The sequence below is a fragment of the Salmo salar genome, chromosome 15 (genome assembly GCF_965601325.2).
Source record: "Salmo salar chromosome 15, fSalSal1, whole genome shotgun sequence".
NCBI classification, from domain to species: domain Eukaryota; kingdom Metazoa; phylum Chordata; class Actinopteri; order Salmoniformes; family Salmonidae; genus Salmo; species Salmo salar.
Genome location: NC_138305.1, coordinates 18485001 through 18512468, shown reverse-complemented (window position 1 = coordinate 18512468; position 27468 = coordinate 18485001). Strand labels below are relative to the sequence as shown.

Sequence of the window (27468 nt, the reverse complement as noted above, 5' to 3'; positions counted from 1 at the left end):
CTCTAGGGATGGACCGCTAGGGAGGGAATGCTAGGGATGGACCGCTCCGCTAGGGATGGACCGCTAGGGATGGTCCGCTCCGCTAGGGATGGACCGCTCCGCTAGGGATGGAATGCTAGGGATGGACCGCTAGGGATGGAATGCTAGGGATGGACCGCTAGGCATGGACCGCTAGGGATGGAACGCTAGGGATGGACCGCTAGGGATGGACCGCTCCACTAGGGATAGATCGCTCCAGTAGGGATGGACCGCTAGGGATGGACTGGACCGCTAGGGATGGAAGGCTCCACTGGAGATGGACCACTAGGGATGGACTGCTAGGGATGGAATGCTAGGGATGGACCGCTCCTCTAGGGATGGACCGCTAGGGATGGACCGCTCCGCTAGGGATGGACCGCTAGGGATGGACCACTCCGCTAGGGATGGACCGCTCCGTTAGGGATGGAATGCTAGGGATGGACCGCTAGGGATGGAATGCTAGGGATGGACCGCTAGGGATGGACCGCTAGGGATGGAATGCTAGGGATGGACCGCTAGGGATGGACCGCTAGGGATGGACCGCTCCACTAGGGATGGATCGCTCCACTGGGGATGGACCGCTAGGGATGGAAGGCTCCACTGGGGATGAACCGCTAGGGATGGACTGCTAGGGATGGACTGCTAGTGATTTACCGCTAGAGATGGAAGTCTCCACTGGAGATGGACCGCTAGGGATGGACCGCTCCACTAGGGATGGACCGCTCCACTAGGGATGGACCGCTCTGCTAGGGATGGACCGCTAGGGACGGACCGGACCGCTGGGGATGGACCGCTAGGGATGGACCGCTCCACTGCGGATGGACCGCCGGGGATGGACCGGACCGCTAGGGATGTACTGCACCGCTGGGGATGGACCGCTAGGGACGGCCGCACCGCACCGCTGGGGTTGGACCGCTCTGCTAGGGATGGAGCGCTCTGCTAGTGATGGACCGCTCTGCTAGGATGGACCGCTAGGATGGACCGCTAGGGACGGACCGCTAGGGATGTACCGCTAGGGACGGACCGCTAGGGATGGACCGCCTGGGATGAAAGGCTCCACTGGGGATGGACCGCTCTCCTAGGGATGGACCGCTGGGGGTGGGCCGCTAGGGATGGACCGCTAGGGATGAAAGGCTCCACTGGGGATTGACCGCAAGGAATGGACCGCTCTGCTAGGGATGGACTGCTAGGGATGGACCGCTGGGGATGGACCGCTAGGGGTGGACCGCTAGGGATGGACCGCTAGGGATGAAAGGCTCCACTTGGGATGGACCGCAAGGGATGGACTTGACTGCTAGGGATGGACCGCTGGGGATGGAAGGCTACACTGGGGATGGACCGCTAGGGATGGGCCGCTCTGCTAGGATGGACCGCTAGGATGGACCACTAGGGACGTACCGCTGGGGATGGACCGCTAGGGATGAAAGGCTCCACTGGGGATGGACCGCAAGGGATGGACTGGACTGCTAGGGATGGACCGCTGGGGCTGGAAGGCTCCACTGGGGATGGACCGCTGGGGATGGACCGCTGGGGATGGACTGCTCTGCTAGGATGGACTGCTAGAATGGACCGCTAGGGACGGACCGCTGGGGATGGACCGATCGCTAGGGATGGACCACTCCCCTAGGAACGGACTGCTAGGGATGGATCGCTAGGGACGGACCGCTGGGGATGGACCGCTAGGGATGGACCGATAGGGACGGACCGCTGGGGATGGAAGTATCGCTAGGGATGGACTGCTCCCCTAGGAACGGACTGCTAGGGATGGACCGCAAGGGATGGACCTCTAGAGATGGACCTCTAGGGATGGACCGCTGGGGACGGACCGCCTGGGGATGGACCGCTAGGGATGGACCGCTAGGGATGGACAGCACCACTGGGGATGGACTGCTAGGGATGTACCGCTCGGGAATGGACCGCTAGGAATGGACCGCTAGGGATGGACCACTCTGCTAAGGATGGACCGCTAGGGATGGACCGCTCTGCTAGGATGGACCGCTTGGATGGACCGCTAGGGACGGACCGCTGGGGATGGACCACTAGGGATGGACCGTTATGGATGGAAGGATCGCTAGGGATGGACCGCTCCCCTAGGAACGGACTGCTGGGGATGGACCGCTAGGGACGGACCACTGGGGATGGACCGCTAGGGATGGACCTCTAGGGATGGACCGCTAGGGACAGACCGCTGGGGATGGACCGCTAGCGATGGACCGCTAGGGATGGACCGCTAGGGATGGACCGCTAGGGATGGACCGCTCGGGATGGGCCGCTAGGGACGGACCGCTGGGGACGGACCGCTAGCGATGGACCGCTAGGGATGGACGGCACCACTGGGGATGGACCGCTAGGGATGGACTGCTCCGCTAGGAACGGACTGCTAGGGATGGACCGCTAGGGACGGACCGCTCGGGATGGCCCGCTCCACTGGGGATGGACCGCTAGGGATGGACCGCTCCACTGGGGATGGACCGCTAGGGATGGACTGCTCCCCTAGGAACGGACTGCTAGGGATGGACCGCTAGGGACAGACCGCTGGGGATGGACCGCTGGGGATGGACCGCTAGGGATGGACCGCTAGGGATGGACCGTTATGGATGGAAGGATCGCTAGGGATGGACCGCTCCCCTAGGAACGGACTGCTGGGGATGGACCGCTAGGGATGGACCACTGGGGATGGAACGCTAGGGATGGACCTCTAGGGATGGACCGCTAGCGCTGGACCGCTGGGGATGGACCGCTAGGGATGGACTGCTAGGGATGGACTGCTGGGGACGGACCTCTAGGGGTGGACTGCTAGGGACGGACCACTCCACTGGGGATGGACCTCTAGGGATGGACCGCTAGGGATGGAATGCTAGGGATGGACCACTAGGGATGGACCGCTCCACTGGGGATGGACCGCTAGGGATGGACTGGACCGCTGTGGATGGAAGGCTCCACTGGAGATGGACCGCTAGGGATGTACCGCTAGGGATGGAAGGCTCCACTGGGGATGGACCGCAAGGGATGGACCGGATTGCTAGGGATGGACTGCTGGGGATGGAAGGCTCCACTGGAGATGGATCGCTAGGGATGGACCGCTAGGGATGGAATGCTAGGGATGGACCGCTAGGGATGGAATGCTAGGGATGGACCGCTCCGCTAGGGATGGACCGCTAGGGATGGACCGCTCCGCTAGGGATGGACCGCTCCGCTAGGGATGGAATGCTAGGGATGGACCGCTAGGGATGGAATGCTAGGGATGGACCGCTAGGGATGGACCGCTAGGGATGGAACGCTAGGGATGGACCGCTAGGGATGGACCGCTCGGGATGGACCGCTAGGGACGGACCGCTGGGGATGGACCGCTGGGGATGGACCGCTGGGGATGGACCGCTAGGGATGGACCGCTAGGGATGGACCGCTAGGGATGGACGGCACCACTGGGGATGGACCGCTAGGGATGGACTGCTCCGCTAGGAACGGACTGCTAGGGATGGACCGCTAGGGACGGACCGCTCGGGATGGCCCGCTCCACTGGGGATGGACCGCTAGGGATGGACCGCTAGGGATGGACTGCTCCCCTAGGAACGGACTGCTAGGGATGGACCGCTAGGGACAGACCGCTGGGGATGGACCGCTGGGGATGGACCGCTAGGGATGGACTGCTCCGCTAGGAACGGACTGCTAGGGATGGACCGCTAGGGACGGACCGCTCGGGATGGCCCGCTCCACTGGGGATGGACCGCTAGGGATGGACCGCTAGGGATGGACTGCTCCCCTAGGAACGGACTGCTAGGGATGGACCGCTAGGGACAGACCGCTGGGGATGGACCGCTGGGGATGGACCGCTAGGGATGGACCGCTAGGGATGGACCATTATGGATGGAAGGATCGCTAGGGATGGACCGCTAGGGATGGACCACTGGGGATGGAACGCTAGGGATGGACCTCTAGGGATGGACCACTGGGGATGGAACGCTAGGGATGGACCTCTAGGGATGGACCGCTAGGGACAGACCGCTGGGGATGGACCGTTATGGATGGAAGGATCGCTAGGGATGGACCGCTAGGGATGGACCACTGGGGATGGAACGCTAGGGATGGACCTCTAGGGATGGACCGCTAGGGACAGACCGCTGGGGATGGACCGCTAGCGATGGACCGCTAGGGATGGACCGCTAGGGATGGACTGCTGGGGACGGACCTCTAGGGGTGGACCGCTAGGGACGTACCACTCCACTGGGGATGGACCTCTAGGGATGGACCGCTAGGGATGGACCGCTAGGGATGGACCGCTAGGGATGGACCGCTAGGGAAGGACCGCTAGGGATGGAATGCTAGTGATGGACCGCTAGGGATGGAACGCTAGGGATGGACCGCTAGGGATGGACCGCTCCACTAGGGATGGATCGCTCCACTGGGGATGGACCGCTAGGGATGGACTGGACCGCTAGGGATGGAAGGCTCCACTGGAGATGGACCGGTAGGGATGGACTGCTAGGGATGGAATGCTAGGGATGGACCGCTCCTCTAGGGATGGACCGCTAGGGATGGAATGCTAGGGATGGACCGCTCCGCTAGGGATGGCCCGCTAGGGATGGACCGCTCCGCTAGGGATGGACCGCTCCGCTAGGGATGGAATGCTAGGGATGGACTGGACCGCTAGGGATGGAAGGCTCCACTGGAGATGGACCGGTAGGGATGGACTGCTAGGGATGGAATGCTAGGGATGGACCGCTCCTCTAGGGATGGACCGCTAGGGATGGAATGCTAGGGATGGACCGCTCCGCTAGGGATGGCCCGCTAGGGATGGACCGCTCCGCTAGGGATGGACCGCTCCGCTAGGGATGGAATGCTAGGGATGGACCGCTAGGGATGGACCGCTCGGGATGGCCCGCTCCACTGGGGATGGACCGCTAGGGATGGACTGGACCGCTAGGGATGGAAGGCTCCACTGGAGATGGACCGCTAGGGATGGAAGGCTCCACTGGGGATGAACCGCTAGGGATGGACTGCTAGGGATGGACTGCTAGTGATTTACCGCTAGAGATGGAAGTCTCCACTGGAGATGGACCGCTAGGGATGGACCGCTCCACTAGGGATGGACCGCTCCACTAGGGATGGACCGCTCTGCTAGGGATGGACCGCTAGGGACGGACCGGACCGCTGGGGATGGACCGCTAGGGATGGACCGCTCCACTGCGGATGGACCGCCGGGGATGGACCGGACCGCTAGGGATGTACTGCACTGCTGGGGATGGACCGCTAGGGACGGCCGCACCGCACCGCTGGGGTTGGACCGCTCTGCTAGGGATGGTATCGCTCTGCTAGGGATGGACCGCTCTGCTAGGATGGACCGCTAGGATGGACCGCTAGGGACGGACCGCTAGGGATGGACCGCCTGGGATGAAAGGCTCCACTGGGGATGGACCGCTCTCCTAGGGATGGACCGCTGGGGGTGGGCCGCTAGGGATGGACCGCTAGGGATGAAAGGCTCCACTGGGGATTGACCGCAAGGGATGGACCGCTCTGCTAGGGATGGACTGCTAGGGATGGACCGCTGGGGATGGACCGCTAGGGATGGACCGCTAGGGATGAAAGGCTCCACTGGGGATGGACCGCAAGGGATGGACTTGACTGCTAGGGATGGACCGCTGGGGATGGAAGGCTACACTGGGGATGGACCGCTAGGGATGGACCGCTCTGCTAGGATGGACCGCTAGGATGGACCACTAGGGACGGACCGCTGGGGATGGACCGCTAGGGATGAAAGGCTCCACTGGGGATGGACCGCAAGGGATGGACTGGACTGCTAGGGATGGACCGCTGGGGCTGGAAGGCTCCACTGGGGATGGACCGCTGGGGATGGACCGCTGGGGATGGACTGCTCTGCTAAGGATGGACCGCTAGGGATGGACTGCTCTGCTAGGATGGACTGCTAGAATGGACCGCTAGGGACGGACCGCTGGGGATGGACCGCTCCCCTAGGAACGGACTGCTAGGGATGGATCGCTAGGGACGGACCGCTGGGGATGGACCGCTAGGGATGGACCTCTAGGGATGGACCGCTAGGGACGGACCGCTGGGCATGGAAGTATCGCTAGGGATGGACTGCTCCCCTAGGAACGGACTGCTAGGGATGGACCGCAAGGGATGGACCTCTAGGGATGGACCTCTAGGGATGGACCGCTGGGGACGGACCGCCTGGGGATGGACCGCTAGGGATGGACCGCTAGGGATGGACAGCACCACTGGGGATGGACTGCTAGGGATGGACCGCTCGGGAATGGACCGCTAGGAATGGACCGCTAGGGATGGACCACTCTGCTAAGGATGGACCGCTAGGGATGGACCGCTCTGCTAGGATGGACCGCTAGGATGGACCGCTAGGGACGGACCGCTGGGGATGGACCACTAGGGATGGACCGTTATGGATGGAAGGATCGCTAGGGATGGACCGCTCCCCTAGGAACAGACTGCTGGGGATGGACCGCTAGGGACGGACCACTGGGGATGGACCGCTAGGGATGGATCTCTAGGGATGGACCGCTAGGGACAGACCGCTGGGGATGGACCGCTAGCGATGGACCGCTAGGGATGGACCGCTAGGGATGGACCGCAGGTGGACCGCTCGGGATGGACCGCTAGGGACGGACCGCTGGGGATGGACCGCTAGCGATGGACCGCTAGGGATGGACCGCTAGGGATGGACCGCTAGGGATGGACCGCTAGGGATGGACGGCACCACTGGGGATGGACCGCTAGGGATGGACTGCTCCGCTAGGAACGGACTGCTAGGGATGGACCGCTAGGGACGGACCGCTCGGGATGGCCCGCTCCACTGGGGATGGACCGCTAGGGATGGACCGCTCCACTGGGGATGGACCGCTAGGGATGGAAGGCTCCACTGGAGATGGACCGCTAGGGATGGACCGGATTGCTAGGGATGGACTGCTGGGGATGGAAGGCTCCACTGGAGATGGATCGCTAGGGATGGACCGCTAGGGATGGAATGCTAGGGATGGACCGCTCCTCTAGGGATGGACCGCTAGGGATGGAATGCTAGAGATGGACCGCTCTGCTAGGGATGGACCGCTAGGGATGGACCGCTAGGGATGGAATACTAGGGATGGACCGCTAGGGATGGACCGCTAGGGATGGAACGCTAGGGATGGACCGCTAGGGATGGATCGCTCCACTAGGGATGGATCGCTCCACTGGGGATGGACCGCTAGGGATGGACTGGACCGCTAGGGATGGAAGGCTCCACTGGAGATGGACCGGTAGGGATGGACTGCTAGGGATGGAATGCTAGGGATGGACCGCTCCTCTAGGGATGGACCGCTAGGGATGGAATGCTAGGGATGGACCGCTCCGCTAGGGATGGACTGCTAGGGATGGACCGCTCCGCTAGGGATGGACCGCTCCGCTAGGGATGGAATGCTAGGGATGGACCGCTAGGGATGGAATGCTAGGGATGGACCGCTAGGGATGGACCGCTCGGGATGGCCCGCTCCACTGGGGATGGACCGCTAGGGATGGACCGCTAGGGATGGACCGCTCCACTGGGGATGGACCGCTAGGGATGGACTGCTCCCCTAGGAACGGACTGCTAGGGATGGACCGCTAGGGACAGACCGCTGGGGATGGACCGCTGGGGATGGACCGCTAGGGATGGACCGCTAGGGATGGACCGTTATGGATGGAAGGATCGCTAGGGATGGACCGCTCCCCTAGGAACGGACTGCTGGGGATGGACCGCTAGGGATGGACCGCTAGGGATGGACCTCTAGGGATGGACCGCTAGGGACAGACCACTGGGGATGGACCGCTAGCGATGGACCGCTAGGGATGGACCGCTAGGGATGGACTGCTACGGATGGACTGCTAGGGATGGACCGCTAGGGATGGACGGCACCACTGGGGATGGACCACTAGGGATGGACTGCTCCGCTAGGAATGGACCGCTGGGGATGGACCGCTAGCGATGGACCGCTAGGGATGGACCGCTAGGGATGGACTGCTAGGGATGGACTGCTAGGGATGGACCGCTAGGGATGGACGGCACCACTGGGGATGGACCACTAGGGATGGACTGGACTGCTAGGGATGGACCGCTGGGAATGGAAGGATCCACTGGGGATGGACCGCTAGGGATGGACCGCTCTGCTAAGGATGGACCGCTATGGACGGACCGCTGGGGATGGACCGCTAGGGACAGACCGCTGGGGAAGGACCGCTAGGGATGGACCTCTAGGGACGGACTGCTGGGGACGGACCGCTGGGGATGGACCGCAAGCGATGGACCGCTAGGGATGGACCGCTAGGGATGGACGGCACCACTGGGGATGGACCGCTAGGGATGGACTGATCCGCTAGGAACGGACTGCTAGGGATGGACCGCTAGGGACGGACCGCTGGGGATGGACCACTCCACTGGTGATGGACCGCTAGGGATGGACTGCTCCGCTAGGAACGGACTGCTAGGGACGGACTGCTAGGGACGGACCGCTGGGGACGGACCGCTGGGGATGAACCGCTAGGGATGGACCGCTAGGGACGGACTTCTGGGGATGGACCGCTAGCGATGGACCGCCAGGGATGGAACGCTATTGACCGCTCCGCTAGGGATGGACTGCTCCGCTAGGGATGGACCGCTCCGCTAGGGATGGACTGCTCCGCTTGGGATGGTCTGCTCCGCTAGGGATGGACCGCTAGGGATGGACCGCTCCGCTAGGGACAGACCGCTGGGGATGGACCGCTATGGATGAAAGGCTCCACTGGGGATGGACCGCAAGGGATGGACTGGACCGCTAGGGACAGACTGCTGGGGATGTACTGCTAGGGATGGACCTCTGGGGATGGACCGCTATCAATGGACCGCTAGGGATATACCGCTAGGGATGGACTGCTAGGGATGGACCGCTAGGGATGGACCGCTCCGCTAGGGATGGACCGCTAGGGCTGGACTGCTCCGCTAGGGATGGACTGCTCCGCTAGGAATGGACTGCTCCGCTTGGGATGGACCGCTAGGGATGGACTGCTCCGCTAGGGATGGAACGCTCCGCTTGGGATGGACCGCTCCTCTTGGGATGGACCGCTCCGCTGGGGATGGACCGCTCTGCTGGGGATGGACTTCTAGGGATGGACCGCTCCGCTGGGGATGGACCGCTAGGGATGGACTGCTCCGCTGGGGATGGACCGCTCCGCTAGGGATGGACCGCTCCGCTAGGGATGGACCGCTAGGGATGGACAGCTCCGCTGGGGATGGACCGCTCCGCTAGGGATGGACCGCTCTGCTAGGGATGGACCGCTAGGGATGGACCGCTCCGCTGGGGATGGACCGCTAGGGACGGACCGCTAGGGATGGACCTCTAGGGATGGACCTCTAGGGATGGACTGCTATGGATGGACCGCTCCGCTAGGGAAGGACAGACAGTCAGAACCGTGCACTAGGTCCTGTAGCACAAACTCCAAAAAAGTTATGTGAAACTGTAATGTTCTGGGACACTGTCCATGGAGTTTAAGAGCACCTCCTCCCAGCTGCCCACCCCACTGATGCTAGGAAACACTGTCACCACTGATAAATCTGCGATAATTGAGAATTTCAATGAGCTTTTTTCTACGGCTGTCCATGCTTTCCACCTGGCTACCCCTACTCCGGTCAACAGCCCTGCGCCCCCCACAGCAACTTGCCCAAGCCTCCCCCACTTCTCCTTCACCCAAGTCTAGATAGCTGATGTTCTGAAAGAGCTGCAAAATCTGGACCCCTACAACTCAGCCGGGCTAGACAATCTGGACCCTCTTTTTCTAAAATTAACCGCCGAAATTGTTGCAACCCCTATTACTAGCCTGTTCAACCTCTCTTTCGTATCGTCTGTGAACCCCAAAGATTGGAAAGCTGCCGCGGTCATCCCCCTCTTCAAAGGGGAGACACTCTAGACCCAAACTGCTACAGACCTATATCTATCCTGCCTGCCTTTCTAAGGTCTTCGAAAGCCAAGTTAACGAACAGATCACCGACCATTTCGAATCCCACCATACCTTCTCCGCTATGCAATCTGGTTTCCGAGCTGGTCATGGGTGCACCCCAGCCTCGCTCAAGGTCCTAAATGATATCATAACCGCCATCGATAAGAGACGGTACTGTGCAGCCGTATTCATCGACCTGGCCAAGGCTTTCGACTCTGTCAATCACCACATTCTTATCGGCAGACTCAACAGCCTTGGTTTCTCAAATGACTGCCTCGCCTGGTTCACCAACTACGTCTCAGACAGAGTTCAGTGTGTCAAATCGGAGGGCCTGTTGTCCGGACCTCTGGCAGTCTCTATGGGGGTGCCACAGGGTTCAATCCTCTGGCTGACTCTCTTCTCTGTATACATCAATGATGTTGCTCTTGCTGCTTGTGATTCTCTGATCCACCTCTACGCTGACGACACCATTCTGTATACATCTGGCCCTTCTTTGGACACTCTGTTAACTAACCTCCAAGTGAGATTCAATGCCATACAACTCTCCTTCTGTGGCATCCAACTGCTTTTAAATGCTAGTAAAACTAAGTGCATGCTCTTCAACCGATTGCTGCCTGCACCTGCCCGCCCGTCCAGCATCACTACTCTGGACGGTTCTGACATAGAATATGTGGACAACTACAAATACCTAGGTGTCTGGTTAGACTGTAAACTCTCCTTCCAGACTCACATTAAGCATCTCCAATCCAAAATTAAATCTAGAATCGGCTTCCTATTTCGCAACAAAGCATCCTTCACTCATGGTGCCAAACATACCCTCGTAAAACTGACCATCCTACCGATCCTTGACGTCAGCGATGTCATTTACAAAATAGCCTCCAACACTCTACTCAGCAAATTGGATGCAGTCTATCACAGTGCCATCCGTTTTGTCACCAATGCCCCATATACTACCCACCACTGCAACCTGTATGCTCTCGTTGGTTGGCCCTTGCTTCATACTCGTCGCCAAACCCACTGGCTCCAGGTCATCTACAAGTCTCTGCTAGGTGAAGCCCCGCCTTATCTCAGCTCACTGGTCACCATAGCAGCACCCACCTGTAGCACGCGCTCCAGCAGGTATATTTCACTGGTCACCCCCAAAACCAATTCCTCCTTCGGCCGCCTTTACTTCGAGCCCTCTGCTGCCAATGACTGGAACAAATTGCAAAAATCACTGAAGCTGAGACTCATATCTCCCTCACTAGCTTTAAGCACCAGCTGTCAGAGCAGATCACTGCACCTGTACATAGCCCATCTGTAAACAGCCCATCCAACTACCTACCTCATCCCCATAATGTATTTATTTATTTATCTTGCTCCTTTGCACCCCAGTATCTTTACTTGGACATTCATCTTCTGCACATCTATCACTCCAGTGTTTAATTGCTAAATTGTAATTACTTCGCCACTATGGCCTATTTATTGCCTTACCTCCCTTATCCTACCTCATTTGCACACACTGTTTATAGACTTTTGCTATTGTATTATTGACTGTATGTTTGTTATTCCCGGTGTAACTCTGTGTTGTTGTTTGTGCTGCACTGCTTTGCTTTATCTTGGTCAGGTCGCAGTTGTAAATGACAACTTGTTTTCAACTAGCCTACCTGATTAAATTAAGGACTTGTTCTCAACTGGCCTACCTGGTTAAATAAAGGACTTGTTCTCAACTAGCCTACCTGGTTAAATAAAGGACTTGTTCTCAACTGGCCTACCTGGTTAAATAAAGGACTTGTTCTCAACTGGCCTACCTGGTTAAATAAAGGACTTGTTCTCAACTGGCCTACCTGGTTAAATAAATCTATCTATTAGTATAGTCAGGTCAGCCACCAGTCAGAACCGTGCTCTAGGTCTATCTATCAGTATAGGCAGGTCAGCCACCAGTCAGAACCGTGCTCTAGGTCTATCTATCAGTATAGGCAGGTCAGCCACCAGTCAGAACCGTGCTCTAGGTCTATCTATCAGTATAGGCAGGTCAGCCACCAGACAGACAGAACCGTGCACTAGGTCTATCTATCAGTATAGGCAGGTCAGCCACCAGACAGACAGTCAGAACCGTACACTAGGTCTATCTATCAGTATAGGCAGGTCAGCCACCAGACAGACAGAACCGTGCACTAGGTCTATCTATCAGTATAGGCAGGTCAGCCACCAGACAGACAGTCAGAAGCGTGCACTAGGTCTATCTATCAGGATAGGCAGGTCAGCCACCAGACAGACAGAACCGTACACTAGGTCTATCAGCAATCAAAAGCTATATCTCACAAGTAAATGCTGTATCTCACAATTTCTTGGCTTGCAATGTCACACACAGCTCTCCATAGTCGATGTGAGTAAGACCTTTAAACAGGTCAACATTCCCAAGGCCGCGGGGCCAGACGGATTACCAGGACGGGTACTGTGAGCATGCGCTGACCAACTGTCAAGTGTCTTCACTGACATTTTACATTTACATTACATTTAAGTCATTTAGCAGACGCTCTTATCCAGAGCGACTTACAAATTGGTGCATTCACCTTATGATATCCAGTGGAACAACCACTTTACAATAGTGCATCTAAATCTTTTAAGGGGGGGGGGGGAGGGGGGGGTTAGAAGGATTACTTTATCCTATCCTAGGTATTCCTTAAAGAGGTGGGGTTTCAGGTGTCTCCGGAAGGTGGTGATTGACTCTGCTGTCCTGGCGTCGTGATTTTCAACCTCTCCCTGTCCGAGTCTGTAATACTAACGTGTTTCAAGCAGACCACCATAGTCCCCGTGCCCAAGAACACTAAGGTGACCTGCCTAAATGACTACTGACCTGTAGCACTCACGTCTGTAGCCATGAAGTGCTTTGAAAGGCTGGTCATGGCTCACATCAACACCATTATCCCAGAAACCCTGGACCCACTAAAATTTGCATACCGCCCCAACAGATCCACAGATGATGCAATCTCTATTGTACTCCACACTGCCCTTTCCCACCTGGACAAAAGGAACACCTATGTGAGAATGCTATTCATTGACTACAGCTCAGCGTTCAACACCATGGTACCCACAAAGCTCATCACTAAGCTAAGGACTCTGGGACTAAACACCTCCCTCTGCAACTGGATCCTGGACTTCCTGAATATTCCTTGTTTTACAATCCTTGTGAGGATTACTGGTGCCCACAATGATAGTTAGTTAAACAAGAAAAAACACACACACTTCCATCTTGCAAATTAACGGTTTGCTTTGCTAACCTAAGTGTGTGTGTGTGTGTGTGTGTGTGTGTGTGTGTGTGTGTGTGTGTGTGTGTGTGTGTGTGTGTGTATATCTGTGTCTCTCTCACCAGGTGAGCTATGAGAACACCATGCTAGCTGCAGGTAGCTGTGATAAGACCATCAGAGTATGGTGTCTTCAGACCTGTGTTCCTCTAGCTGTACTGGAAGGCCACTCTGCATCCATCACCTCTCTACAGGTAGGGGAGGGGGGAGGTCCTGTAGTCCTGTACTTCTCTCCTCTGATTGGTTTATTGTGTTGTAGTTCTCTCCTCTGATTGGTTTATTGTGTTGTAGTTCGCTCCTCTGATTGGTTTATTGTGTTGTAGTTCTCTGATTGTTTTTTGTGTGTTGTAGTTCTCTCCTCTGATTGGTTTATTGTGCTGTAGTTCTCTCCTCTGATTGGTTTATTGTGTTGTAGTTCTCTGATTGGTTTATTGTGTTGTAGTTCTCTCCTCTGATTGGTTTATTGTGTTGTAGTTCTCTCCTCTGATTGGTTTATTGTGTTGTAGTTCTCTCCTCTGATTGGTTTATTGTGTTGTAGTCCTCTGATTGGTTTATTGTGTTGTAGTTCTCTCCTCTGATTGGTTTATTGTGTTGTAGTTCTCTCCTCTGATTGGTTTATTGTGTTGTAGTCCTCCGATTGGTTTATTGTGTTGTAGTTCTCTCTGATTGGTTTATTGTGTTGTGTTTCTCTCCTCTGATTGGTTTATTGTGTTGTTGTTCTCTCCTCTGATTGGTTTATTGTGCTGTGCTTCTCTCCTCTGATTGGTTTATTGTGCTGTGTTTCTCTCCTCTGATTGGTTTATTGTGTTGTGTTTCTCTCCTCTGATTGGTTTATTGTGTTGTATTTCTCTCCTCTGATTGGTTTATTGTGTTGTGTTTCTCTCCTTTGATTGGTTTATTGTGTTGTGTTTCTCTCCCCTGATTGGTTTATTGTGTTGTAGTTCTATCCTCTGATTGGTTTATTGTGTTGTAGTTCTCTCCTCTGATTGGTGTATTGTGTTGTAGTTCTCTGATTGGTTTATTGTGTTGTAGTCCTCTCCTCTGATTGGTTTATTGTGTTGTGTTTCTCTCCTTTGATTGGTTTATTGTGTTGTGTTTATCTCCTTTGATTGGTTTATTGTGGTGTGTTTCTATGATTGGTTTATTGTGTTGTAGTTCTCTCCTCTGATTGGTTCATTGTGTTGTAGTTCTCTCCTCTGAATGGTTCATTGTGTTGTAGTTTTCTCCTCTGATTGGTTTATTGTGTTGTAGTTCTCTCCTCTGATTGGTTTATTGTGTTGTAGTTCTCTCCTCTGATTGGTTCATTGTGTTGTAGTTTTCTCCTCTGATTGGTTTATTGTGTTGTAGTTCTCTCCTCTGATTGGTTTATTGTGTTGTAGTTCTCTCCTCTGATTGGTTTATTGTGTTGTAGTTCTCTCCTCTGATTGGTTTATTGTGTTGTAGTTCTCTCCTCTGATTGGTTTATTGTGTTGTAGTTCTCTCCTCTGATTGGTTTATTGTGTTGTAGTTCTCTCCTCTGATTGGTTTATTGTGTTGTAGTTCTCTCCTCTGATTGGTTTATTGTGTTGTAGTTCTCTGATTGGTTTATTGTGTTGTAGTTCTCTCCTCTGGTTGGTTTATTGTGTTGTAGTTCTCTCCTCTGATAGGTTTATTGTGTTGTAGTTCTCTCCTCTGGTTGGTTTATTGTGTTGTAGTTCTCTGATTGGTTTATTGTGTTGTAGTTCTCTCCTCTGATTGGTTTATTGTGTTGTAGTTCTCTGATTGGTTTATTGTGTTGTGTTTCTCTCCTATGATTGGTTTATTGTGTTGTAGTTCTCTCCTCAGATTGGTTTATTGTGTTGTAGTTCTCTCCTCTGATTGGTTTATTGTGTTGTAGTTCTCTCCTCTGATTGGTTTATTGTGTTGTAGTTCTCTCCTCTGGTCAGCGGTTCTAAGCGGTTCCTCTCCTCCACCGGAGCCGACGGGACCATCTGCTTCTGGCAGTGGGACGCACGCACTCTCAAGTTCGGGTGAGACACACACACACACACACACACACACACACACACACACACACACACACAATGTCAGTGTTAATGCTAGTGTGTGTGTTCAGTCAGGGGCCTGGTAAGTTCACGGAGCGGTCCAGACCTGGAGTCCAGATGATCTGCTCTTCCTTCAGCGCTGGTAACCATGGACACCGTCTGACATTTTCATTACAAATAGTTTTAAAGTGAAATAAAGGAAATCAGAATTGACCTTATGGATCTGCTGTTGATTGAGTGTGTGTGTGTCCAGGGGGTATGTTCCTAGCTACAGGGAGTACAGACCACATCATCAGAGTGTTCTACTTTGGTTCTGGACAACCACAGAAGATCTCTGAGCTGGAGACACACGCTGTGAGTACCTGCATGTACTGATAATGACAGGCTGAGGTGTAGAGGGATAATGACAGGCTGACTCTGATTCTGAGGTGCAGAGGGATAATGACAGGCTGACTCTGAGGTGTAGAGGGATAATGACAGACTCTGATTCTGAGGTGCAGAGGGATAATGACAGGCTGATTCTGAGGTGTAGAGGGATAATGACAGCCGCTGATTCTGAGGTGCAGAGGGATAATGACAGGCTGACTCTGAGGTGCAGAGGGATAATGACAGGCTGACTCTGATTCTGAGGTGTAGAGGGATAATGAGAGCGACTGACTGATTCTGAGGTGTAGAGGGATAATGACAGGCTGACTCTGATTCTGAGGTGTAGAGGGATAATGAGAGCGACTGACTGATTCTGAGGTGTAGAGGGATAATGAGATAGACATACTCTGATTCTGAGGTGTAGAGGGATAATGACAGACAGACTGATTCTGAGGTGTAGAGGGATAATGACAGACTCTGATTCTGAGGTGTAGAGGGATAATGAGAGACTGATTCTGAGGTGTAGAGTGATAATGACAGACTGACTCTGATTCTGAGGTATAGAGGGATAATGGCAGACTGACTCTGATTCTGAGTTGTAGAGGGATAATGACAGACTCTGATTCTGAGGTGTAGAGGGATAATGAGAGAGACAGACTCTGATTCTGAGGTGTAGAGGGATAATGACAGGCTGACTGATTCTGAGGTGCAGAGGGATAATGACATACTCTGATTCTGAGGTGTAGAGGGATAATGACAGACTCTGATTCTGAGGTGCAGAGGGATAATGACAGACTCTGAGGTGTAGAGGGATAATGACAGACTGACTCTGATTCTGAGGTGTAGAGGGATAATGACAGACTCTGATTCTGAGGTGCAGAGGGATAATGACAGACTCTGATTCTAAGGTGTAGAGGGATAATGACAGACAGGCTGATTCTGAGGTGTAGAGGGATAATGACAGACAGACTGATTCTGAGGTGTAGAGGGATAATGACAGACTGATTCTGAGGTGTAGAGGGATAATGACAGACTGATTCTGAGGTGTAGAGGGATAATGACAGACTCTGATTCTGAGGTGTAGAGGGATAATGAGAGACTCTGATTCTGAGGTGTAGAGGGATAATGACAGACTCTGATTCTGAGGTGTAGAGGGATAATGAGATACTCTGATTCTGAGGTGTAGAGGGATAATGACAGACTCTGATTCTGAGGTGTAAAGTGAATATTCAGAGATATAATGCCTCGTGCCATCTTTTCTATCTATCTCTCTCTCTCTCTGTTTCTCTTTCTCTCTCTCCCTCAGGATAAAGTGGACAGCATCCAGTTTTCAAACTGCAGTGACAGGTAAGGATTTATCTTCTGTGTGTGTGTGACAGATAAGGATTTATCTTCTGTGTGTGTGTGTGTGACAGATAAGGATTTATCTTCTGTGTGTGTGTGTGTGTGTGCGTGTGTGTGTGTGTGTGAGACAGATAATGGTTTATCCTGTGTGTGTGTGACACATAAGGGTTTATCCTGTGTGTGTGTGTGTGTGAGACAGATAATGGTTTATCCTCTGTGTGTGTGTGTGTGTGTGTGTGTGTGTGTGTGTGTGTGTGTGTGTGTGTGTGTGTGTGTGTGTGTGTGTGTGTGTGTGTGTGTGTGTGTGTGTGTGTGTGTGTGTGTGTGTGAGACAGATAAGGGTTTATCCTCTGTGTGTGTGTGGCAGATAAGGGTTTATCCTGTGTGTGTGTGTGTGAGACAGATAATGGTTTATCCTCTGTGTGTGTGTGTGTGTGTGTGTGGCAGATAAGGGTTTATCCTCTGTGTGTGTGTGTGTGACAGATAAGGGTTTATCCTCTGTGTGTGTGTGTGTGTGTGACAGATAATGGTTTATCCTCTGTGTGTGTGTGTGTGTGTGTGTGTGTGTGTGTGTGTGTGTGTGTGTGTGTGTGTGTGTGTGTGTGTGTGTGTGTGAGACAGATAAGGGTTTATCCTCTGTGTGTGTGTGGCAGATAAGGGTTTATCCTGTGTGTGTGTGTGTGAGACAGATAATGGTTTATCCTCTGTGTGTGTGTGTGTGTGTGTGTGGCAGATAAGGGTTTATCCTCTGTGTGTGTGTGTGTGACAGATAAGGGTTTATCCTCTGTGTGTGTGTGTGTGTGTGACAGATAAGGGTTTATCCTGTGTGTGTGTGTGTGTGTGTGTGTGACAGATAAGGGTTTATCCTCTGTGTGTGTGTGTGTGTGTGTGTGTGTGTGTGTGTGTGTGTGTGTGTGTGTGTGTGACAGATAAGATGGTTTTTAAATTGAACCTGAGATTTGATGGCGTAGTGTGCAGCATAAACTCTATTTACTCTGAATACTCTGTTTAGTCTGCATACTCTGCATACTCTGTTTACTCTGCATACTCTGTTTACTCTGCATACTCTGTTTTCTCTGTTTACTCTGCATACTCTGTTTACTTTGCATACTCTGCAAACTCTGCATACTCTGTTTACTCTGCATACTCTGTTTACTCTGCATACTCTGTTTACTCTGCATACTCTGTTTACTCTGCATAATCTGTTTACTTTGCATACTCTGTTTACTCTGCAAACTCTGCATACTCTGCTTACTCTGCATACTCTGTTTACTCTGCATACTCTGTTTACTCTGCTTACTCTGCATACTCTGCAAACTCTGTTTACTTTGCATACTCTGTTTACTCTGCATACTCTGCTTACTCTGTTTACTCTGAATACTCTGGTTAGTCTGTATACTCTGCATACTCTGCATACTCTGTTTACTCTGCATACTCTGTTTACTCTGCATACTCTGCTTACTCTGCATACTCTGCTTACTCTGCATACTCTGTTTACGCCTTATACTCTGCATTGTCTGCATACTCTGCATACTCTGCATACTCTGTTTATGCCTTATACTCTGCATACTCTGCATACTCTGCATACTCTGTTTACGCCTTATACTCTGCATACTCTGCATACTCTGTTTAAGCCTTATACTCTGCATACTCTGCATACTCTGTTAACTCTGCATACTCTGTTTACTCTGCATACTCTGCTTACTCTGCATACTCTGTTTACTTTGCATGCTCTGCATACTCTGTTTACTCTGCATACTCTGCATACTCTCTCCACACCTGCCTACGGTGTATAACACTGCTTTCGTGTGTGTGTGTGTGTGTGTGTGTGTGTGTGTGTGTGTGTGTGTGTGTGTGTGTGTGTGTGTGTGTGTGTGTGTAGGTTTGTGAGTGGCAGCAGGGATGGTACAGCTCGTATCTGGCAGCTCCATCAGCAGGAGTGGAGGAGCATTCTACTGGACATGCAGGCCAAGTTACCAGGGTACACACACACACACACACTGCACACACACCACACACACACTACACACACTACACACACTACACACACACACACTACACACACTACACACACTACACACACACATACACTGCACACACCACACACACACACTACACACTACACACACTACACACACCACACACACCACACACACTACACACTACATTTGATTTACAGTACCAGACAAACGTTTTTACACACCTACTCATTCAAGGGTTTTTCTTAATTTTTACTATTTCTACATTGTATAATAATATTGAAGACATCAAAACTATGAAATAACACACATGGAATCATGTAGTAACATATAGAATCATATGGAATCATGTAGAATCATATGGAATCATGTAGAGTAACATATGGAATCGTGTAGTATCATATAGAATAATGTAGTAACATATGGAATCATATGGAATCATGTAGAATCATATGGTATCATATAGAATAATGTAGTAACATATGGAATCATGTAGTATCATATAGAATAATGTAGTAACATATGGAATCATATAGAATCATGTAGTAACATATATAATCATATGGAATCATGTAGTAACATATAGAATCATATAGTAACATATATAATCATATGGAATCATGTAGTAACATATAGAATCATGTAGAATCATATGGGATCATGTAGAATCATATGGAATCATGTAGTAACATTTAGAATAATGTAGTACCATATAGAAGGTATCATATGGAATCATGTAGTAACATATGGAATCATGTAGTAATATATAGAATCATGTAGTAACAGAATCATGTAGTAACATATAGAAACATATGGAATCATGTAGTAACATATAGAATCATATGGAATCATGTAGTAACATATAGAATCATGTAGTAAAATATGGAATCATGTAGTAACATATGGAATCATGTAGTAACATATGGAATCATGTAGTAACATATAGAATCATGTAGTGACATATTGAATCATGTAGTAACATATATAATCATATGGAATCATGTAGTAACATATAGAATCATGCAGAATCATGTAGAATCATATGGGATCATGTAGAATCATATGGATTCATGTAGTAACATTTAGAATCATGTAGTAACATATAGAATCATGTAGTACCATATAGAATAATATGGAATCATATAGTAACATAGAATCATGTAGTAACATATAGAAACATGTAGAATCATGTTGAATCATATGGAATCATGTAGTAACATTTAGAATCATGTAGTAACATGTAGAATCATATGGAATCATTTGGAATGATGTAGTAACATATAGAATCATATGGAATCATGTAGTAATATATAGAATCATGTAGTAACATATAGAATAATGTAGAATCATATGGTATCATATGGAATCATGTAGTAACATATAGAAACATATGGAATCATGTAGTAACATATAGAATCATATGGAATCATGTAGTAACATATAGAATCATGTAGTAACATATAGAATCATGTAGTAACATATGGAATCATGTAGTAACATATACAATCATGTAGAATCATGTTGAATCATATGGAATCATGTAGTAACATTTAGAATCATGTAGTAACATTTAGAATCATGTAGTAACATGTAGAATCATATGGAATCATTTGGAATGATGTAGTAACATATGGAATCATATGGAATCATGTAGAATCATATGGTATCATATAGAATAATGTAGTAACATATGGAATCATGTAGTATCATATAGAATAATGTAGTAACATATGGAATCATATAGAATCATGTAGTAACATATATAATCATATGGAATCATGTAGTAACATATAGAATCATATAGTAACATATATAATCATATGGAATCATGTAGTAACATATAGAATCATGTAGAATCATATGGGATCATGTAGAATCATATGGAATCATGTAGTAACATTTAGAATAATGTAGTACCATATAGAAGGTATCATATGGAATCATGTAGTAACATATGGAATCATGTAGTAATATATAGAATCATGTAGTAACAGAATCATGTAGTAACATATAGAAACATATGGAATCATGTAGTAACATATAGAATCATATGGAATCATGTAGTAACATATAGAATCATGTAGTAACATATGGAATCATGTAGTAACATATGGAATCATGTAGTAACATATAGAATCATGTAGTGACATATGGAATCATGTAGTAACATATATAATCATATGGAATCATGTAGTAACATATAGAATCATGCAGAATCATGTAGAATCATATGGGATCATGTAGAATCATATGGATTCATGTAGTAACATTTAGAATCATGTAGTAACATATAGAATCATGTAGTACCATATAGAATAATATGGAATCATATAGTAACATAGAATCATGTAGTAACATATAGAAACATGTAGAATCATGTTGAATCATATGGAATCATGTAGTAACATTTAGAATCATGTAGTAACATGTAGAATCATATGGAATCATTTGGAATGATGTAGTAACATATAGAATCATATGGAATCATGTAGTAATATATAGAATCATGTAGTAACATATAGAATCATGTAGAATCATATGGTATCATATGGAATCATGTAGTAACATATAGAAACATATGGAATCATGTAGTAACATATAGAATCATATGGAATCATGTAGTAACATATAGAATCATGTAGTAACATATGGAATCATGTAGTAACATATACAATCATGTAGAATCATGTTGAATCATATGGAATCATGTAGTAACATTTAGAATCATGTAGTAACATGTAGAATCATATGGAATCATTTGGAATGATGTAGTAACATATAGAATCATATGGAATCATGTAGTAATATATAGAATCATGTAGTAACATATAGAATCATGTAGAATCATATGGTATCATATGGAATCATGTAGTAACATATAGAATCATATGGAATCATGTAGTAACATATAGAGTCATGTAGTAACATATAGAATCATGTAGTAACATATGGAATCATGTAGTAACATATACAATCATGTATAATCATATGGAATCATGTAGTAACATGGAATCATGTAGTAACATGTATAATCATATGGAATTGTGTAGTAACATATAGAATCATGTAGAATCATATGGAATCATGTAGAATCATGTAGTAACATTTAGAATCATGTAGTAACATGTAGAATCATGTAGAATCATATGGAATCATGTAGAATCATATGGAATCATGTAGTAACATATAGAATAATGTAGTAACATATAGAATCATATGGAATCATGTAGTAACATATAGAATCATATAGTAACATATAGAATCATATAGAATCATGTAGTAACATATAGAATCATGTAGTAACATATATAATCATATGGAATCATGTAGTAACATATAGAATCATATAGAATCATGTAGTAACACATATAATGATGTAGTATCATAGGGAATCATGTAGTATCATATAGAATCATGTAGTATCATAGGGACTCATATGGAATCATGTAGTAACATGTAGTAACATGTAGAATCATATAGAATCATGTAGAATCATGTAGTAACATGTAGAATCATATGGAATCATGTAGTAACATATATAATCATGTAGTAACATGTAGTATCATAGGGAATCATGTAGAATCATATGTAATCATGTAATAACATGTAGAATCATGTAGTAACATGTAGAATCATATGGAGTCATGTAGTATCATATGGAATCATGTAGTAACATGTAGAATCATAGGGAATCATGTAGTAACATGTAGTATCATAGGGAATCATGTAGTACCATATAGAATCATATGGAATCATGTAGTAACATATAGAATAATGTAGTAACATGTAGAATAATATGGAATCATGTAGTAACATATAGAATCATGTAGTAACATGTAGAATCATGTAGTAACATATAGAATCATTGGAATCATGTAGTAACATATAGAATCACGTAGTAACATATAGAATCATATGGAATCATGTAGTAACATATAGAATCATGTAGTAACATGTAGAATCATGTAGTAACATACAGAATCATATGGAATCATGTAGTAACATATAGAATCATGTAGTAACCAGAACAGTGTTATACATTTTTTTGCTCGCGAGTTGCACAGCGGTCTAAGGTGCTGCATCTCAGTGCTGGCGGCGTCACTACAGACCCTGGTTCAGCGGTCTAAGGCGCTGCATCTCAGTGCTGGAGGAGTCACTACAGACCCTGGTTCAGCGGTCTAAGGCACTGCATCCCAGTGCTAGAGGCGTCACTACAGACCCTGGTTCAGCAGTCTAAGGTACTGCATCTCAGTGCTAGAGGCGTCACTACAGACCCTGGTTCAGCGGTCTAAGGCACTGCATCTCAGTGCTAGAGGCGTCACTACAGACCCTGGTTCAGCGGTCTAAGGCACTGCATCTCAGTGCTAGAGGCGTCACTACAGACCCTGGTTCAGCGGTCTAAGGCACTGCATCTCAGTGCTAGAGGCGTCACTACAGACCCTGGTTCAGTGGTCTAAGGCACTGCACCTCAGTGCTGGAGGCGTCACTACAGACCCTGGTTCAGCGGTCTAAGGCACTGCACCTCAGTGCTAGAGGCGTCACTACAGACCCTGGTTCAGTGGTCTAAGGCACTGCACCTCAGTGCTGGAGGCGTCACTACAGACCCTGGTTCAGTGATCTAAGGCACTGCATCTCAGTGCTAGAGGCGTCACTACAGACCCTGGTTCGGTTCCAGGCTGTTTCACAACCGGCCGTGATTGGGAGTCCCATAGGGCGTCACACAATTGGCCCAGCGTCGTCCGGGTTAGGGGTTGACCGGGGTAGGCCGTCATTGTAAATAAGAATTTGTTCTTAACTAGTTCAATTAAGGTTAGTTAAATAAAGGTTATTTATGTAGTTAAATAAAGGTTGAATACATGTAAAATGTTCATATATTTTAGATATTTGAAAGTAGCCACCTTTTACCTTGATAAAAGCTTTGCACACTCTTGGCATTCTCTCAACCAGCTTCACCTGGAATGCTTTTCCAACAGTTTCGAGGGAGTTCCGACATATGCTGAGCACTTGTTGGCTGCTTTTCCTTCACTCTGCGGTCCAACTCATTCCAAACCATCTCAATTGGGTTGAGGTCAGGGGACTGTGGAGGCCAGGTCATCTGATGCAGCACAAGTATTAGAACATGAAGGACAAACAATACAGCATCAAGACACTATCAAACATGTATCAGTCTTTCCGCAACAGAGCCATCCTTATGTGTGAGGGTGTGTGTGCATGATCTTGATATAAAATATATGTCGTAGTTTCCTTTTTCATGATCACAATCTAGTGAAACCCTAACCCTCCAAGATCCCCCCACAGTTCCCCAATAGCTGTCCCTCAACCCTCCAAGATCCCCCCCACAGTTCCCCAATAGCTGTCCCTCAACCCTCCAAGATCCCCCCACAGTTCCCCAATAGCTGTCCCTCAACCCTCCAAGATCCCCCCCAAAGTTCCCCAATAGCTGTCCCTCAACCCTCCAAGATCCCCCCACAGTTCCCCAATAGCTGTCCCTCAACCCTCCAAGATACGCCCCACAGTTCCCCAATAGCTGTCCCTCAACCCTCCAAGATCCCCCCACAGTTCCCCAATAGCTGTCCCTCAACCCTCCAAGATACCCCCCACAGTTCCCCAATAGCTGTCCCTCAACCCTCCAAGATCCCCCCCACAGTTCCCCAATAGCTGTCCCTCAACCCTCCAAGATACCCCCCACAGTTCCCCAATAGCTGTCCCTCAACCCTCCAAGATCCCCCCCACAGTTCCCCAATAGCTGTCCCTCAACCATTCGAGTACCCCCCCCCCCCCCCCCCCGAAATAATTAAAGAAAAAATACAGTTAATTCCATTTCCCCAATAACCCCCCAATGCCCCAACAACCAAGAGAATTAACTAAAGAGAAAAAAGGAAAAGACAGAAGAAACAGCAAACAACAATGCAAAAAAAACAAACAAAGGACATCAAGGACAACTGAAATCATAACAGCAATGCCAACTGTATATTTTTGTGTGCATGTCTGGCACTATTACATGTATGTGTGTGTTCTTGTATGTGTTTATTTGAATGAGAGTGTGTGTATATGCATGTGTACAAACACCTACACGGCATCAGCCTCAGGCAAACCAGCATTAGTTGTAAAAACACTGCCACTTAGTGTCATTCAAATGTACTTTTATTGACCATCATTCTCTCTCACACAGCAACTCCACACCCACTTGTCTCCAATTCCACATACCAACCCTGTATCATTTAATTTACACAACATGCCTACCACTTTGAAGATGCAAAATATTTTTTATTGTGAAACAAACAAGAAATAAGACAAAAAAAACTGAAAACTTGAGCGTGCATAACTATTCACCCCCCGAAAGTCAATACTTTGTAGAGGCACCTTTTGCAGCAATTACAGCTGCATGTTTCTTGGTGTATGTCTCTATAAGCTTGGCACATCTAGCCACTGGGATTTTTGCCCTTTCTTCAAGGCAAAACTGCTCCAACTTCTTCAAGTTGGATGGGTTCCGCTGGTGTACAGAAATCTTTAAGTCATACCACAGATTCTCAATTGGATTGAGGTCTGGGCTTTGACTAGGATATTCCAAGACATTTAATTGTTTCCCCTTAAACCACTCGAGTGTTGCTTTAGCAGTATGCTTAGGGTCATTGTCCTGCTGGAAGGTGAACCTCCGTCCCAGTCTCAAATCTCTGGAAGACTGAATCAGGTTTCTCAAGAATTTCCTTGTATTTAGCGCCATCCATCATTCCTTCAATTCTGACCAGTTTCCCAGTCCCTGCCGATGGAATTACACCCCCACAGCATGATGCTGCCACCACCATGCTTCACTGTGGGGATGGTGATCTCAGGGTGATGAGAGGTGTTGGGTTTGCGCCAGACATAGCATTTTCCTTGATGGCCAAAACGCACAATTTTAGTCTCATCTGACCAGAGTACCTTCTTCCATATGTTTGGGGAGTCTCCCACATGCCTTTTAGCAAACACCAAATGTGTTTGCTTATTTTTTTCTTTAAGCAATGTCTTTTTTCTGGCCACTCTTCCGTAAAGCCCAGCTCTGTGGCGTGTACGGCTTAAAGTGGTCCTATGAACAGATAGTCTAATCTCCGCTGTTATCTTTGGTCAGGGTTATCTTTAGTCTCTTTGTTGCATCTCTGATTAATGCCCTCCTTGCCTGGTCTGTGAGTTTTGGTGGGTGGCCCTCTCTTGGCAGGCTTGTTTTGGTGCCATATTCTTTCCATTTTTTAATAATGGATTTAATGGTGCTCCGTGGGATGTTCAATGTTCTGGATATTTTTTTTTATAACCCAACCCTGATCTGTACTTCTCCACAACTTTATCCCTGACATGTTTGGAGAGATCCTTGGTCTTCATGGTGCCCCTTGCTTAGTGGTGTTGCAGACTCTGAGGCCTTTCAGAACAGCTGTATATATACTGAGATCATGTGACACTTAGATTGCACACAGGTGGACTTTATTTAACTAATTATGTAACTTCTGAAGGTAATTGGTTGCACAATATCTTATTTAGAGGCTTCATAGCAAAGGGGGTGAATACATATGCACGCACCACTTTTCTGTTTTTTATTTTTTAGAATGTTTTAAAACAAGTAATTTTTTAAATTTCACTTCACCAATTTTGATTAATTTGTGTATGTCCGTTACATGAAATCCAAATAAAAATCTATTTAAATTACAGGTTGTAATGCAACAAAATAGGAAAAACGCCAAGGGGGATGAATACTATTGGAAGGCACTGTATATAGCTGTTTGCAAAGAAAAAATGTTATCCACTTATAAAATCTATTAATAAAAAATCCCGAGTTGCGCAGCGGTCTAAGGAACTGCATCGCGGCGTCACTACAGACCCGGGTTCGATCTCAGGCTGTGTCATTATCGGCCGTGACCGGGAGTTCCATAGGACGGCGCACAATTGGCCCAGCATTGTCCAGGGGCGGCAGCGTAGCCTAGTGGTTAGAGCGTTGGGCTAGTAACCGAAAGGTTGCAAAATCGAATCCCCGAGCTGACATGGTACAAATCTGCCCCTGAACAAGGAAGTTAACCCACTGTTCCTAGGCCGTCATTGAAAATAAGAATTTGTTCTTAACTGACTTGCCTAGTTAAATAAAGGTAAAATAAAAATAAATAAAAAGGTTAGTTGAGGGCTTGGCCGTAGGGGGGGCTTTACTTGGCTCATCGCGTTTTAGTGACTCCTTGTGGTGGGCCGGGCGCCAGCAGGCTAATTTTAGTTGTCAGTTGAGCAGTGTTTCCTCAGACACATTGGTGCAGCTAGTTTCCGTGTTAAGTGAGCGGGTGTTAAGAAGCGTGGTTTTATGGATCATGTTTCGGAAGACGCATGATTGCGAGCCCGTTGGGGAGATGCAGCGATGAGACAAGATTGTTTTCACGAAATTGGGGAGAAAAAAGTGGAAAAAATATATATAATCTGAAACATGAATATGTTATGCACATGAAGGTACCAAGCAATCATTAGAAATGTTTTTGTTCTAAA

General features: G+C 48.7%; 1 protein-coding gene across 2 annotated transcripts in view; it reads left to right on the top strand.

Moving 5' to 3' along the window:
- The window catches only part of phip (PHIP subunit of CUL4-Ring ligase complex), a 124817-nt gene that overhangs the window by 30468 nt on the left and 66881 nt on the right, over nucleotides 1–27468 (top strand). For both annotated transcript variants that reach the window (XM_045695488.2, XM_045695487.2), the window contains exons 9-14: nucleotides 13331–13456; nucleotides 15171–15271; nucleotides 15358–15428; nucleotides 15540–15640; nucleotides 16959–16999; nucleotides 18879–18977. In XM_045695488.2, the coding sequence (XP_045551444.1) occupies nucleotides 13331–13456; nucleotides 15171–15271; nucleotides 15358–15428; nucleotides 15540–15640; nucleotides 16959–16999; nucleotides 18879–18977 (539 nt within the window). The remainder of the gene's footprint in view (nucleotides 1–13330; nucleotides 13457–15170; nucleotides 15272–15357; nucleotides 15429–15539; nucleotides 15641–16958; nucleotides 17000–18878; nucleotides 18978–27468) is intronic.